This window comes from Australozyma saopauloensis, chromosome 4, assembly GCF_035610405.1.
Source record: "Australozyma saopauloensis chromosome 4, complete sequence".
NCBI lineage: Eukaryota > Fungi > Ascomycota > Pichiomycetes > Serinales > Metschnikowiaceae > Australozyma > Australozyma saopauloensis.
This window is the reverse complement of record NC_086134.1, coordinates 310,636-326,704: the sequence shown is the minus strand read 5'-3', so window position 1 is coordinate 326,704 and position 16,069 is coordinate 310,636. Positions and strand designations below refer to the sequence as shown.

The following is a 16,069-nucleotide window of genomic DNA, read 5'->3' as shown; positions in this document are numbered from 1 at the left end:
TGCTTGTGATTGTGATGATGTCACACAATACGGCTATGGACAACGAAAGTATTATGACTAAATGGGATCACACCCGTTAGATTGATCTGCAACGCTTCCAAGAAGCCAACAGACATCTCGCTAATATCCGGAAAGAGCTGGAGTGAATGCGTGATCTGTTTTGATGTCACCGTCACAATTATGAAATTCCATTTCTTTCGATATATTTGACAGCTTCCATTGTGTTCTGTGGATCATAGGGTCATGGGTGTTGTAGTCTGAGATACTTACTGAGGCAATGTATCGATTCAGAGACCCGTGTGAGGGCTAGAGAAATAAGTCAGAGTAAATTCAAATACTTGCGTTCTGCCTGACTTTATTTCTTATTTTTCTCTTTCTCTTTCCCTTTTGTACTTCGTTTTTTTTTCTTCCTTTTTTTTCAGCAATAGTGCTATGCTATTTGCACCCCATAGTATTTAATGTTCTGAACTTTTCACTGATCAACTTCTTCTAGTTCTACCTACTCCAACCAAATCGGGAGACCATGTGCGTTCTATGGAGTTAGCGTTGACTGAATTTCATCAAGTCAGATTATTTTGTTGCTGTTAATCAATCCTGAATGCTACACGATGACGTCTGCCAGAGATCCCTCCCCATATGTCATCACAGTTTCCTCTGATGAGGAAGGCGATGATGATGACGATGTTCAGATGTTGGAGTTCCACAAACAGACTCAAAACCTTATAGAGAAACCTGCTCCGAAAATCGTGAAGAAGCTTTCTGAGGCAGAGTGTCCCATCTGCTTCGATTCCATTGAGAACGCCACAACTACATCCTGCGGCCACGTTTTCTGCTTGGAATGTCTTCAGAAAAGTATATCTGCTTCTGCTGCCCGAGGCCAGACTCGCCGTGCTCGTGGAGTTGGTTTGTGTCCCATGTGTAGAGAGTCTGTGCTGTTCAAAGAGACCATTGTACTAAAATTAAAGAAAAGAATTTTCTTCGAGCCCTTTGAAATCGAGATGCAAGAAGACAGTTCAAAAACTAGCGAAGGCGGCAGAGACACTGGCTCTGGTAGTGAGGATCCCTTTGATAGCGACCTCGATGAACTTTTCGGAAATGAAACCACTCAGGAATCCGAAGCGACGTAGTGTCCATCCGGAAATATTTATGACATATAAATACACTTAGAATCATTTTTGTTGAGTGTTTTCACTAATAGCCACGGATCTACTTAAGCTGAGTACTAAGCGTAGATGAACAATCCGACCGAGACGACAGACATAAATTTGTCTTCAACTTTCTGATTTTCTTTTTTTTTTTCTGAATTCATCTATTGCATTTTCTTCTTCTTTTTTATTTGGTCTGCTGCGTACCTTAATTCTGTTTCCTTTTTTGGCATAGCGCCTGTGCAGAGATCTGGCATTCTAAATTAGTCCTTAGTGACCCCAGGTCTCAACCGCCACATACAACCGTCTCTTTAACAAAACCCGAACCTCCGCTACACAGGCATCAACAAATTCCGAAGAATCACAACTTCTACTCTCCGAATTTTGTCTGTATCTCCCGCGTATTTGAAATATCGCAGATCCTAGCACACCAGAAGCTATTACATCAGAAGGTATTACACCAGAAGCTATTACACCAAAAGTTACCACACCACAATCACACTTAGTCTCGAAACATAATGTCTTTACCAGCTTATGAACCCGTACAGAGTTCATTCACCGATGATCCTGATGACAACTACAAGAACGAAGTCATGGTTGCATCGTGCGAGTTGAAGGTCAGACAGATGTTCATTAGAAAGGTATACTCTCTTCTCCTCGTGCAAATTGTCGGCTCTGTTTTGGTTGGCGCGGTGATCAACTTCAATCCCTCAGTCCAGGCTTGGTGCGTGAACAACTTGTGGTTCAGCATTTTGTGTATGATAAGCACGTTCGTTTTCTTGTTTGCAGCCTACTTCAAGTCCCGCTCCTACCCAATCAACTTGATTTTCCTTGCGGCCTTTACATTTTGTGAGGCTTTTACCGTGGGTTTATCGTGTGCTTTCATTGAGTCAAATGCTGTGATCCAGGCACTCGTGTTGACCCTAGTCATTTTTGTAGGCTTGACCGCCTTTGCATTCCAAACCAAGTATGACTTTACCAGTTATCAGGGAGTCTTGGGCATTGGCTTGTGGGTGCTCATATCCATGGGCTTTGTCTTCATGTTCTTCCCAACCCAAACCTCTGGCCTTCATATGGTTTATTCTGGATTGGGTGCATTGATCTTCTGCTGCTACATAGTCGTTGACACTCAGCTCATCATGCAAAAATTCAGTGTTGAAGATGAGATCATGGCCACGATTACATTGTATTTGGATATTTTGAACCTCTTCTGGTTCATCCTCTCTTTGTTGGAAAACAGAAACGACAACTGAGAAGCTTAGAGTCGAGATACGACTCACGCTTGAATTTGGTCTTCTTTTTTACTCTAATTCTTATCGATTAATGAAATGATTCAGTTTTGGATTTTGTAGTTGGTACCTTATCTGACAATACTCTAGTTTCAATTATTTGAGCTTCATACTGTATTCTTGTGCATTCACTCCTAATCTCATGATCTTATCTACAAATACAAGCCCTCTAAGTTCTCTTCAACCTTGTTTTTGAGGACGCGCTCCTTGGCTGTTTTGAAGTCCTCTGCCTTCACTTGCATTCTACGCTCTCTCAAAGCCAAAAGACCAGCTTCAGTACACATGGCCTTGATATCAGCTCCCGATAAGTCATCCTTGGATGTGACAAGCTCATCAAGATTAACATCACTTGCCAAATTCATTTTCGATGTATGAATCAACAAGATTTTCTTCTTTGTGTTGGAGTCGGGGTTCTCGAATAAGATTTTTCTATCTATTCTTCCCGGTCTAATCAAAGCAGGGTCCAACGACTCGATTTTGTTTGTAGCCATGATGACCTTGATGTCACCTCTGTCATCGAAACCATCTAGTTGATTCAACAATTCCAACATAGTTCTCTGAATCTCTCTCTCTCCTCCAGAGGTTGATTCGTAACGCTTCGTTCCAATAGCATCGATCTCGTCAATAAAAACAATGGATGGTGCCAATTCACCTGCGATTTGAAAGATTTGGCGACACAAACGAGGTCCGTCACCCAAATATTTCTGAATCAATTCTGAGCCCACAATTCTCAAAAATGTAGCGCTCGTTTGGTTTGCTACCGCCTTGGCTAATAGAGTCTTTCCAGTACCAGGGGCACCATATAGAATGACACCCTTAGGAGGCTTGATACCCATTTCCTCATACAATTCTGGATGTGTCAACGGCAACTCAACAGCTTCTTTTATTTCTTGGATCTGCGACTCCAAACCACCAATGTCTGCGTAAGACTCCTTGGGCGACTTGTCCAACTTCATGACAGATACCATGGGGTCGGCTTCGTCCAGCAAAACACCAACAACAGAAACGGTTTTATGATGCAAAAGAACCGAGCAGCCAGGCTCCAACAAGCCCTTGTCCACAAATGACATGATGGAAACGTAGTATTCGGATCCTGCTGTGCTCGACACAATTGCATGGTCATCATCGATGATCTCTTCTAATGTACCAATAGACATTGGGTAGCCACGCAACTCATCAACTTTGTCACGCTCCTCGGCTTGCTTTGCTTCAGTGGGCTGGAATGCTTCTTGATTTGCAATGAATTCCTCCTCCAACAATAAGTGGTCCTTGATACGCTCTAACTTCAAAAGCTTCAATTTACAGCGGGTTGTAGGATATACATTGGGCAATTTGACAGCAGTGTCGGGTCCCTTTCTGCGCTTCTTGCCGAACTTGGCCTCAACGGGTGGTTCATACTTTGGCTTCTCTTTCTTAGCGTCTTTCTTCTTTCCGAAGTCGCCGCCGCCGGGCATTCCCGATGCGTTATTTCCCTGGTTGTTAGTACCTCTTTATCAGAACAGAGATGAAGTTTTACATACCATTGTGCTTTGTTTGTCTTCTTCTAAGTGATTGATAGATCTATGAACAGACGCCACTAGTAACGTAGTGTATGTGCGCAAGAACTATGGGGAAATGGACGAAATACATAATTTGAGAAATTCTCAAGAGACAATTGGAAGAAATGATTTTGTAGAATTAATGAGATTTCATTGAGGTTCTGAATTTTATGGAGTATATCTGTATGAATTCATTCTTTGCTTTGGTGGGTTGAGTTGAATAAACAAGATTCAAAACGTCAATTGTATGAATTGTTGAGATCGAAGACAATTTCTTTACAATGAATTTTTCAACAAATAAATAAAAAAAGATATTGCGGATTTGTAGCAACTTAAGTTCCTCAATAGGCTTCAAATGGCAACTCCCAAGAACGAGCATAACTATAATACAAACGTGAAAATATATAGAATATTGGATTGACTGTGATCTATGTGCATTTAAATATCAATCCCAAATCTGCCGATAATATAGGCATCTTTCTCCCTACGACAATTGGATTAGCGGAGATTCTTGGTGCTGAGGTCAACACCTGAGTGTTTTTGAATGGAGCTGAAGATTTTGCCCAAATTGGCACCAACGATACTCTCGATTTTCTCGCCATTCTGGAACATCAAAAAGGTTGGCATTGCCAGAATGGCGTATTCGTGGGCAACATCCTCAGCCTTATCAACGTCCACACGGGCGAACTCAACCTCAGGGAGCTCCTGTGCCAATTTATCAAAGATTGGAGCAACCGCTTTACATGGACCACACCAAGTAGCATAGAAGTCAACAACTGAGAGCTTGTCTTTGTTCCCGATTGTGCTTTGAAATTGCTTCAAGTTCTCGATTTCAATGACCTTGGAAGAGTTGAAACGACGAAGCGCAGGGCTTGCGACTCTCGATACTCTGTTGAATCTGGTTGCAGTGCGTAACATGATGGAATTGATGTAGTAGATTTGAAAGAAATAAATAGGTTGATTAGTGATCGTCTTGGTGCAGGCTATATCTGTCCCTCCACCATACTGGAATAGATTTGATAAATTTGAAAGTATATAAATTTGGAAACTTGGGGCGATTTGAGGAGGACTAAATTATTTTTGGTGCAAGTCTTGATTCGAATTTCTACAGTGCTTGGTCCCCTTACTTGATGATAACCCATGGAAGTCCAGTCTTCAGCTAGCGTCACTCAACACCGACTATAGGGGATTAAGAAGTGCAAATGATGTAAAAAAAATTGAAAAACAGAAAATTCTTTTTTTAATGCTGCGCTGTTCTGCCATTGAATCAACACCGCATCAAGAAAGGTTGAATGACACATGATTAGCAGGACGGCCCAATTTTGTCTACCTCAAGATTGACAAATGAAAGGGAGAAATAGAAAGAATTGAAAAGTAAAGACGGAAACTCATTTTTCGAAGTCAGTTCCACTGTTTCGATCAGAGGAATGCTTCCAGACAATGACATCAACAATAACACCGCGCTTGCCCGAACCTCGTGCGCTGCGATACCCTGCGACACTCCAGAGCTACAGTTTCTACCACGAAAGCAGCAGTTTTTGTGTTCTCTCCTTCGACAACTAGTTTGCTCCCCAGTCCAACCACACATTCTTTTCGTTGCCCACCATGACTTCTGTTGCACAAAAAGGACCCAATAATCCCGGTCTCGACTACAACCACGCTGAAGACCCTACCTACAAGCAATATAGAGACGAGGCCAAGAAATGGCACGACAAGAGAACCGAGTACTCCCAACAATCACAAAATGCCTATCAGAAAGGTGATAAACAGGCTGCCCACGAATTGAGCGAGAAACTGAAAGATGCACTTCGTAAAGCCGAAGATGCCAACAAGAGAGCAGCCCAATATGTGTTTGTTGAGAACAATGCTGACTCCAAGGGTAATGAAATTGATCTCCATGGCTTGTACGTGAACGAGGCCAAGTGGGTGTTGCAAAAGCGTATCGGGGAGGCTCTCAGAACCAGCCAGCAAGAGCTTTTGGTGATTGTGGGAAAGGGTAACCACTCCCAGAACGGTGTGGCCAAGTTGAAGCCTGCAATTGATGAATTGTGTTCAGAGGCTGGTTTGAACCACTACATTAGTCAAAAGAACAGTGGTGTGTTGGTCATTGATCTTGCCAAGACGCCAAACATCAGATTGCCAGACTCTTGGGATACTCTGCCCTTCGACCACCAACCTTCATCTTCAGGACAGGGCCAACAACAATTCCAACAACAACAACCTCAATACCAGCAACAGCAACAGCCTCAATACCAACAACAGTCCGGTCAAGGAAATGCTGCACCCAACACTGGTATTCCTATTTTGGACTCTGTGCTCAAGCTTGTCTGTGCTTGTCTCAAATAAGTTTGCTCAATTTCCCACATTCGCTCGCAACATTTGTTCCTTACTGCTCTGAATTCTTTTTCGAGCAAACAAACATTGAATAAATAAATTTCTTTTCAATTATTTATGATACCTTTTGTTCTATAGCAGTTCACTACATCAATTATCAGTTTAACGTATCAGTAGTTACTCAATCTACACAATTTCGACAACAATTCACTTTCAAATTGTTTTTTTCACTTGTCCGCTTCGACTTTTTTTTCTAACTACATTTGCTGCTATCTTTTGGCCCCACATTTATTGTGTTTATTGTCACGTGACTGGGCATCTCATCTCATCTCTTCGCCATTTGGAATAGAGAATACAGCTACAAAAATCAAACAATGGCGCTGGGTTCTAAACGTTCTGCTGCAAAAGACAGCAAGCCTGCTGGCCAAAAGAAAGCCAAGTTCGCTCCACAACCTGTTCCAGAAGTTGAGAGTCTGTCCGACAACGAGGCCACATTCTATCAATCAGCTGAGGATGAAAGTGATAACAATGATTCTGCCGACTCCAGTGACATCTCTGACTCCTCGGACGATGAGAAGGAAAAGGCCGAGGACTCAGACGATTTAGATGAGTTGGATGATATGGATGATGTTAAAGCCGACCTGAAGGCTACCGAAGGCGACTCAGATGACGAGGATGATGAGGACTCAGATGATGAGGATGGATCTGCCAAGAGTGATGATCCAAACAAGAAATCTTCTGCTGAACAGCATGCAGAGCAAAGAAAATTGCTTGCTGAAAGAAAATTGAAGCGTAAGTCTGGTGCTGAAGTTGAGCACATCAAGTCTTTATGGGAGAAATTGAGAGTTAAGAAGCCAGCTCCTCCTCAGCAGGTCAGAGAGAGGTTGTGTAATGAGATCTGGGATTTGTCTAAGGATGTCATCTACGACTTGGTTTTGAAGCACGATGCTTCCCGTGTCGTTCAAACACTTGTTAAGTACACCACCAAGGAAAGAAGAGATCTCATTGTGAAAGGCTTGAAAGGTAACTACTACAAATTGGCTACTTCTTCTTATGGTAAATACTTGATGGTGAAACTCTTGCATTATGGATCAAAGGAATCCCGCGCTTTAATCGTGGATGAGCTTCACGGTAAATTGCGTAAACTTATGAGACACAAGGAAGGTGCTTATGTGGTTGAGGATTTGTATGTCTTGTACTCCTCTGCCGAGCAAAAACAGCAGATGATCAGAGAGTTCTGGGGTTCTGAATACGCTGTGTTCAGAGACTCTGGTAAGGACAAGACTGTTCTTGACGTTGTCAATGAGTCCGCTGAGAAGAAACAGTTGATCATGGCTAACTTGAGTGGAACAATCACTGCTTCTGTTGCTAAGGGATCTACTGGATTCCAAATTTTGCACGCTGCCATGAAAGAGTATGTCTCCATCTTGATGGCTGACCCAGAGAAAAACGATGCACAAATCCGTACCTTCATCGACTTGTTGGCTGAGCAATTTGCCGAATTGGTGCATACCCAAGAAGGTTCTGAGGTCGCCTGCTACCTTATTTCCGTTGCTAATGCCAAGGAAAGAAAGGTTATTGTGAGATCTTTGAAGGATCACGCCAAAAAATTGATTGAGAACGAGTTCGGTAACTTGGTGTTGATCACTTTGTTCATGACCGTTGATGATACCGTCTTGCTTCACAAATCCTTCAATGTTGAATTGATTACTCCAGAACTCTTACCACAAATCATCCAAGAGAAATTCTCTCGTAGACCTCTTCTCTACTTGTTGAAGGGTTTGGATGGTAAATATTTTGCCCCTAAGGTCAAGGAAGAATTACTCAAGTTTGAGAAATTGGCCTACGAGAAGACCACTAGAAAGCCACAAGATCAAAGAAGAGAGGAATTACTTTCGAAGGCCTTGCCTTTGATCTATAAGGCACTCATTTCTACTATCGATACTGACAACGAGTTGACTTTGGCCAAACTCTTAAGTGTCAACATTGCAGCACAGTTCATCGCTGAGCTCTGTCTTACGACCACTGACAACGAAGAGGTAAACGAGACTCTCAGACCTCAATTGGTCGATGCTATCTTCGATTTGACTTTCAAAGTCGATGTGTTGGAGGACCATCACTTGATCAACAAGACACCATTTTTCAGCAGAACAGTGAAGGCCCTTATCCAGGCCAACGAGTTGAAATGGAACAGAGACGAAAAGAAATTGACGAAGGTTGATGACGCTGCCATTCCTCATATTGGTGTTGCATTCGCAGAAAAGGTCGCTGAGACTTTGCAAGACGAAAAATTGGCAAAGAATTGGGTGACCGGCCAGGCAGCCTTCGTTGTCCTTGCTGTATTGGAAGCTTTGGAAGCCCTGAAGTCTGCCCATGCTAAATCTCTTAAAAAGGTTTTGAAGAAGTTCAAGAAGGACATGACGAATGACAAGGACAACAAGGGTGCCCAATTATTGGTCAAGAATTTGTAATATAGAGGAAATTTTACTTAAATACGCATAGCATTAGAATAAAAGGTGTGATCATACTGAAGATCTTAAGAATATATACAAACTTTGGTGTTAATGGTTTCAATTGCGAGGCTTAATGGTTGCCGATTCGATTGGATTCTCTCCCGCGGACTTTGCAGCTTCTGCCCACGGATCACTGGTGTTTTCTCTTTGTGCGTTTGCTTCTTCAGCTTTTTGAGCGGCCATGTTGGCTGAGTTCTCTGCCTCGAAGGCTGCATTTTCTGCCTCAACCCTGTCCAACTCCGCTTGTAGTTTAATGTTATTCTCGTGTTCAAGACGTTGCTTCTCCATGATCCATCTTTGATCCGCTTGTTGAGCTAAAATCTTGATTTTCTGTTGTCTAAGTTGGTCATCGATGAGCTCCTGCAAGGTTGGAGGAGCCTCTCTTGTGCGTCTTAGCCATTGAAGCCACTGCGGAGGAATAGTATGGAAGTAGTCCGCTTTAAATAGAGTTTCTTGAAATGGCTCCAATTTCCTTCGGAGACGGAGCATGTTTCCGTCCGGTGTGAACTCCCAGTATGTATTACCATGAAGATCGTATCCAACAAAAAAGCGGCGTCTGAAAGGGATATCTCGACGAGCCTGGAATTTGTGGAGGATTCGTTTCCATACTGGATACTTTTTTGCGATATTGTCCATTGCGCTTGTTAGATTAGATATGATTTGAATAGGAACTACTGTAGTGGAGATTTGAGGTTCGCACTGGGAGGAGAGAAGCAGTACTCACAACCCAACTTCCCAACTTAAAGTGGGATTGAATGATCCCGAGTGGCAGGTGGTTTTTTCTTATCTTTCTTCTCCTGTTGGTCCTTCTTTCTCTTATCTTCTCTCTCAAGTCTTTTCGTAATTTGACGCATTTCGAAGAGAGTCCACCCTACGGAACATGCTATTAAGCCTATGTAGAGAAAGAAGCCAGGACGGCGGAACTTGTTAAAAAAACGGTCGATTGGCGTGTAAAACATCTTTGAATATTCTTGTTAGCTGAGTGAGCTTTCAGATGAGTAGATATGTATGCTACGTGGGTTGCACTACAGGGTGTACGTAAGACCTATTGCTGCCTCCATGGGGTAGGATGAACGTGCTCTAGAAATGTAGGTATTATTTTTGAGAAATGAATGGAACTAAAACATTCAAAATATTCAAGGCCAAAGATTCCAACAGAAATATTTTGAATGATTTATTGATATCCGTTCATGCCGTGAAACTAGTGTCAGTAGTTCAAGTCTAAGGAGTCACTCATGCGTTTCAAACATTACCCAAAAATTTTCTGTTTCGGTTTTAGCAAGAATCTGATACAATTCAGAATTCTCCCTGACTTTTCCACAAACAATTTGTCTGAAGTCTTCTCGCTATCTCCTATCTCCACAGTTCCCACAGTTCCTGGTATCTATCACAATCAGCTTGCTTTCCTGCAGACGCACGGCCCCAAAACTTGCCACTCACGCACATTATCAGCACTAGCACTCTTCACTTCTTCGCCAACTTTTGGATTAAACGCACCAAAAGTCACCCGAATTACACTCGAAACAACCCAATTGCACCACCATGTCCGATAAAACCTACCTCGTCACTTTGAAGGACCACGCCACCGACCAAGACACCAACACCATCAAGCTGAAGATTGATGAGCTTGGAGGTAAGGTCGTCGACGACTTGTCGTTCATTAAGGGTTTTGCCGTGAAGTTGCCTGAATCTGCTGCCAACTTTGTCAAGTCCCACAATCTTGTCTCGACCATTGAGGAGGACAAGGAGGTTAAAATTCAGTAGACGCTCTTTTGGCCGCCATATCCGTCACCCAATACACAAGGTTCTAGGTTAGAGGATATCAGGCCGTGAGAGACAATTGATTTATTTAGCTCAATACAACATTAGTAACACATTGTATCTTTTTGTTTTGTTTGGCTTTCTATATTTCTAGCGTGAAGGTGGTTCTACTCGGCTACCTTCCGTTCTTTTTTTGGGAAGCCGTTGTTATCTCCCTGTGCAGGCTTTGATATCAGGGGTGAGGGTCAAAACGACGAAACATCATATGATAGGTTCGAAATATCGATCGTAACGTGATCAAACAAAATCTGTAGCGTAATTGGATATGTTGGGCTATTGAGTGGAAGCTTTTACGACCTGCTCGAATTTTGGACGTGATTTTACTGTTTAAGGGATATACATACATGTCCCTGCGAAAATGCAAACGACAGTACCAAGAGTGGAATCGGGATGTTTTTTTTTGCAAAGTTTAATTTAAACGAAATTGCCTATTGTTTTGTACATGAAGATTCTCCAGAGATATGAACTAATTTTTTTTCCGCTTGCAGTATTGATAGTGAGCTCTGGCTATTTGACATACAATTAAGGACTCCACAAAAAAGAAATCAGAGTGGATGGCTGCAACCTCAATTCCACTCAATTGAAATAAATCTACGAGGAAATTACGTCGACTTTTTTTTTTGACCCATTCTTTTGAACTGTAGTTCACTTTCATGCTACTGGTATGACCTATGATATGGCATCATCTACTCTATTTATGCGACTGCGTACTGCACACAGAGATATACCCCACACTCCGGAGTAATGTTACGGGGATAACTACCACCCCTATTAGTTCTCAATTGAGAGGCAAAAGTCTACAATTTCACACAATATCTAAATAAGTATACAATCAAAGCAAAAATAACAAAAAGATCAATCCATCTGTTGCAGAGCAAAGGTAGCGAAAGACAATGAGTTACAGCACCATCAACTTACAGCCCACCTTCAAGCCAATTGACAATCTCTTCCTCGACAGACTCAGACATTTCGATGATGGAGGTGGACAGTATAGATCCCAGAATTTGCCAAAGTTTTACGACTATGATAGGGTGGATTCCGAGACAGACCACTTCGACTTGAAGGTTTGGCGTGTGCCAGACGACAAGAATGGCAAAACTGCAAGACCTCTCTTCAAAGACATCGATTTTGACAAGATTGACTGGGAAGATGCCCATAAGGGTAACATGTATGGACCTTCGTGGAAGACTTTTTGGTTCAAGATAGACTGGCGGATTCCTGAGGACTGGCTCCTGAAGAAAAACGACATCTACTTTGAATTCAATTGTGACTGCGAGGGTCTCATCTACCTGAGAAAAGGCGTTCCGTTGCAAGCCTTCTCCGGTGGCGGAAGAGCCATTTTTAATCTTACGGATGACTTGAAGATCGCAGGGAACCAACGTTTCTACTTGGAAATTGCTTGCAATGGTATGTTTGGAAACGGTGACCAAGGTGTCCCTGACGAAAACAGATACTTCCGTTTGAATTCTTGTGACTTGGTTTTACCAGATGTAGAAGCAAGAAGATTGCACTTGGATTACTGGGAAATCACCGACTTGGCAAGAGAACTGGATCATGGTGCAACTAAGTTTCAGGCTGCCCTGATTGCGACTCAAATCATGGAAGCTTTTGATCCAAATGACAGAAAGTCTGTACTCAAGTGTAGAAAGCTTGCTCAACAAATTTTAGGTCCCGACATTGACTCAGATGAAGTTTACCATCAGAATCCCTTAAACAGAATTGATGTTTATGGTGTGGGAAACTGTCATATTGACACCGCTTGGCTTTGGCCATTTGCTGAAACAAGACGGAAAATTGTTCGGTCTTGGACTACTCAGTTGAAATTAGCAGAGGAATATCCAGAGTACATCTTCGTTGCTTCTCAAATGCAACAGTTCAAATGGCTTAAGCAGGATCACCCAGATGTTTTGAAACGAATCAAAGAGAAGTTTACTACGAATCAATTTTTGCCAATAGGTGGCTCTTGGGTTGAAAATGATACGAATATGCCCGGCGGAGAATCATTGATCCGTCAATTTTTGTTGGGTCAAAAATGGCTCATTGACGAATTTGGCGCTCCATCAACGGTGTTTTGGCTTCCAGACACTTTTGGATACTCTTCTCAAATTCCTCAAATTTGTCAGCAATCTGGTATTGCAAAGTTCTTGACGCAGAAGCTCTCGTGGAACAACATTAACTCATTTCCCCTTTCAACCTTCAATTGGAAGGCTCTCGACGGATCTCAAGTTTTAGTGCACATGCCTCCCGCAAACACTTATACCGCGGAGGCAAATTTTGGAGACGTAGTTAGATCTCTGGTACAGCATAAAAATTTGCGGGATGTGCCAACTGGACTCTTATTGTTTGGTGAGGGCGATGGCGGAGGAGGTCCAAAGGAAGAAATGTTGGAGAAATTGAGACGTTGTAGAGGTATTGCAAATACCACAGGAGCTATTCCATCGCTTCATTTGGGTAAAACCGTGGAAGATTTTTATGAGAATGTTTTGGAAAGATCTAATCATGGCGCAAACCTCCCTACTTGGACGGGAGAGATCTATTTGGAATTTCACAGAGGAACATATACTACACAAGCTAATGTCAAAAAATGGATGAGATTCTCCGAGATTAAAATGCATGACTTGGAGCTACTTGCCACGTTTCTTTCTGTGACATCTGACTACAAGTATCCTTCCAAGGAAATTCACGACTTATGGGAAGACATTGCATTATGCCAATTCCATGATGTTTTACCTGGTTCTTGTATTGGAATGGTTTACTATGAAGAAGTCTTTCCAATGCTTCAAAAAGTTATGAAGACATTGGATTCTTTGACAGAGAAAGCGTTGAAACATATGAATCAATCGAAAGATACTGAAATTTGTGCTTTGAACACCTTGCCATGGCAAAGAGTTGACTTGATTGAATTGAAAGAGAATGAACTCCCCGCAACTACTTTGAATGACGAAATTGCTGTTGTTACCGAGAATGATATTAAGAAATTCGCTTACTGCACAAAACTGGAGAGAGTTCTTTCGAAAAATGATCTCAAGTTCCCTGCTTCAATTAAGAAATTGCATAACGATGTCTACTTGTTGTCGAACAATCTTTTGGAGGCTAAAATCACCAAGAACGGTGTTTTGAAATCACTCTATGACGTAAAGAATGACCGTGAGATCATTGATACAACTAAGACAAAACAGTCACTTGGTTTCGGTAACCAATTTGTTCTTTTTGATGACGAACCATTGACTTATCCGGCCTGGGATACAGAAATCTACAATTTGAACACTTTCAGATTCCTCGAAGAAGGTGAGGTAGTTTCTGTGGTTAGCAATGCTTTGGAGTCGAAGATAGTGGTCACACACACAATTTCCGAAAGTTCAAGCATAGAGACAACTATTTCTCTCAAGGGTGCTACTGGAGAAGGAGACACGGATGAGGACAATTACTTGAAATTTTCATGTAATGTCAAGTGGCATGAATTCTACAAGTTTTTGAAGGTTCAATTCCCTGTCACAATCTACACACCTCAATTTGCGCTGTATGAAACTCAATTCGGAGTTACTCAAAGACCTACACACTGGAATACAACTTGGGATATTGCTAAGTTTGAGGTATGCCACCACAAATTTATGGATCTTTCTGAGCATAATTATGGTGTTTCGATTTTGAACAGCTCGAAGTATGGTGCTGCTATACATGGTAATTTGATGAGATTGTCACTTCTTCGTTCTGCTAAAGCACCTGATGACAAGGCTGATATGGGTGAACATCACTTCGAGTATGCAATTTATCCTCATAAAGGGCCATTAAACGCAGGTGTTGTGAAGACAGCGCACAACTTCAATTATAAGCTTTTGCCTCATCTTGGAGATTCCAAAAAGCAGAAGTCGCTTCTCGATACCCTTACACTTACAGGTGACGAAAGCCTTGTTTTGTCTAGCATCAAAAGAGCAGAACATGACTCAGACGTCAATATTTACGAGAACATTGAGTCCAATAGCAAGGATACCAAGGCTATTGTCGCCCGTGTTTACGAGTCTCTTGGAGGTTCTTCGAAAGGAAAACTTCACTTCAAGGGCATTAAGGTATTGAAGGTTCTCAAAACAAATGCAATGGAAGATGATGGGGAAGAATTGGATGTGGTCGATAATTCAGTGGCCATAAAATTGCGTGGCTTTGAAATTGCCACCTACAAGATCATTATTCGAGCTTAGGGTAAGAAAGTGCGAATCGATTTCGATGGCGTCTTCAATTTCGTCTTTTATAGGATATTATCCAGTTATTTGAATATATTTGCTTTACTTTTAAAATATATTATTTTCAAATTTATAGTAGTGCCCCCCATATCGCAGTGCAGGCACTACAGAGTGATATAGAATTGGACTTATACTCCAAATACTATCCCAATGGCAGTGATTAATCAACCCTCGGGTCAAATCAAACTCACAAATGTTTCTCTCGTACGTTTGAAGAAAAATAAGAAGAGATTTGAGATTGCATGCTACCAGAACAAGGTTCAAGACTGGCGACTGAAGGTAGAAAAAGACATAGATGAGGTGCTTCAGATCCCGCAAGTTTTCATGAACGTCTCTAAGGGACAAGTTGCCAACAATGACGATTTAATGAGCGCATTTGGAATCACAGACCATGATACAATCATTCTAGAGATTCTTGATAAGGGCGAAATTCAACTTCACGAGAAAGAGAGAAACGCCAATTTGCAACAGAAGCAAAACGAGTTCTTGAACATCGTATCCACTAAATGCATAAACCCACGTTCAAAAAAAAGATATCCACCTAGCATGATCCAAAAGGCACTCTCGAAGTTGAAATTCCATCTCAATCCTACGAAACAAACGAAAATACAAGCCCTTGATGCTATTCGTCTACTTATCAGCTCACAAGTGATTCCAATTGCTAGGGCACAAATGAAAGTCAAAATTACAGTCCTCGCTCGTGTACAAGAGGCGTACACCGAACACATATCACCATTGTTGCACAAAGTCGAGGCCGAAAATCCTGGCGATAAGCTATTCGAGGTTGTTGCAATCATTGATCCAGCTAATTATAAAACAATCGTTGACTTGCTACTGGGAGAAGATGCTAGCAAGATCAAGCGAGGCGAAGGTTCAGTCGAGGTGTTAGACATGGCCGCTGTCCAGGAGTAACCCGAGCGCGTTGGAATGAGATTAAATAAAAGCAGGTTTACCTTGTATGAGAATTATAGGATTATGCATGCCTTTATGTCTGCAACCCGACCTTCGCTCAAGAATAGAGCTGTTGAGCCACCAAACCTAGGCACGAATAATGAGCGCAACAAAACTGTCAAATATGGTAGTGAAATCGTAGTAGTTTTTGTACCAGTTATAGTTGTAACTAATTAAAATTATCCACCACATCGATTCAACTTCAAATCATCCTGCATGACAGGCTTCCCATCAAGAGGA

The 16,069-nt window shown here is 41.9% G+C and overlaps 10 protein-coding genes across 10 annotated transcripts; 7 read left to right on the top strand and 3 right to left on the bottom strand.

Moving 5' to 3' along the window:
* Positions 1 to 608: 608 nt before the first annotated feature.
* Positions 609 to 1,127, top strand: PUMCH_003182 (uncharacterized protein; the record flags this gene model as incomplete). The annotated part of the gene is made up of 1 exon (XM_063022161.1): positions 609 to 1,127. The coding sequence occupies one exon, from the start codon at positions 609 to 611 to the stop codon at positions 1,125 to 1,127; it is 519 nt and encodes a 172-aa protein (XP_062878231.1).
* A 536-nt stretch (positions 1,128 to 1,663) lies between these two features.
* Positions 1,664 to 2,398, top strand: PUMCH_003181 (uncharacterized protein; the record flags this gene model as incomplete). Its single annotated transcript, XM_063022160.1, has 1 exon — positions 1,664 to 2,398. The coding sequence occupies one exon, from the start codon at positions 1,664 to 1,666 to the stop codon at positions 2,396 to 2,398; it is 735 nt and encodes a 244-aa protein (XP_062878230.1).
* A 188-nt stretch (positions 2,399 to 2,586) lies between these two features.
* PUMCH_003180 (uncharacterized protein) lies at positions 2,587 to 3,888 on the bottom strand (the record flags this gene model as incomplete). The annotated part of the gene is made up of 1 exon (XM_063022159.1): positions 2,587 to 3,888. The coding sequence occupies one exon, from the start codon at positions 3,886 to 3,888 to the stop codon at positions 2,587 to 2,589; it is 1,302 nt and encodes a 433-aa protein (XP_062878229.1).
* A 582-nt stretch (positions 3,889 to 4,470) lies between these two features.
* On the bottom strand, positions 4,471 to 4,890 carry PUMCH_003179 (uncharacterized protein; the record flags this gene model as incomplete). Its single annotated transcript, XM_063022158.1, has 1 exon — positions 4,471 to 4,890. The coding sequence occupies one exon, from the start codon at positions 4,888 to 4,890 to the stop codon at positions 4,471 to 4,473; it is 420 nt and encodes a 139-aa protein (XP_062878228.1).
* A 687-nt stretch (positions 4,891 to 5,577) lies between these two features.
* Positions 5,578 to 6,318, top strand: PUMCH_003178 (uncharacterized protein; the record flags this gene model as incomplete). The annotated part of the gene is made up of 1 exon (XM_063022157.1): positions 5,578 to 6,318. One exon carries the CDS (start codon positions 5,578 to 5,580, stop codon positions 6,316 to 6,318), a length of 741 nt encoding a protein of 246 aa, XP_062878227.1.
* Positions 6,319 to 6,680: 362 nt separating this feature from the next.
* PUMCH_003177 (uncharacterized protein) lies at positions 6,681 to 8,777 on the top strand (the record flags this gene model as incomplete). The annotated part of the gene is made up of 1 exon (XM_063022156.1): positions 6,681 to 8,777. The coding sequence occupies one exon, from the start codon at positions 6,681 to 6,683 to the stop codon at positions 8,775 to 8,777; it is 2,097 nt and encodes a 698-aa protein (XP_062878226.1).
* Positions 8,778 to 8,876: 99 nt separating this feature from the next.
* PUMCH_003176 (uncharacterized protein) lies at positions 8,877 to 9,455 on the bottom strand (the record flags this gene model as incomplete). The annotated part of the gene is made up of 1 exon (XM_063022155.1): positions 8,877 to 9,455. The coding sequence occupies one exon, from the start codon at positions 9,453 to 9,455 to the stop codon at positions 8,877 to 8,879; it is 579 nt and encodes a 192-aa protein (XP_062878225.1).
* A 906-nt stretch (positions 9,456 to 10,361) lies between these two features.
* Positions 10,362 to 10,583, top strand: PUMCH_003175 (uncharacterized protein; the record flags this gene model as incomplete). The annotated part of the gene is made up of 1 exon (XM_063022154.1): positions 10,362 to 10,583. One exon carries the CDS (start codon positions 10,362 to 10,364, stop codon positions 10,581 to 10,583), a length of 222 nt encoding a protein of 73 aa, XP_062878224.1.
* A 950-nt stretch (positions 10,584 to 11,533) lies between these two features.
* Positions 11,534 to 14,836, top strand: PUMCH_003174 (uncharacterized protein; the record flags this gene model as incomplete). Its single annotated transcript, XM_063022153.1, has 1 exon — positions 11,534 to 14,836. One exon carries the CDS (start codon positions 11,534 to 11,536, stop codon positions 14,834 to 14,836), a length of 3,303 nt encoding a protein of 1,100 aa, XP_062878223.1.
* A 192-nt stretch (positions 14,837 to 15,028) lies between these two features.
* PUMCH_003173 (uncharacterized protein) lies at positions 15,029 to 15,790 on the top strand (the record flags this gene model as incomplete). Its single annotated transcript, XM_063022152.1, has 1 exon — positions 15,029 to 15,790. One exon carries the CDS (start codon positions 15,029 to 15,031, stop codon positions 15,788 to 15,790), a length of 762 nt encoding a protein of 253 aa, XP_062878222.1.
* Between the last annotated feature and the right edge of the window lie 279 nt (positions 15,791 to 16,069).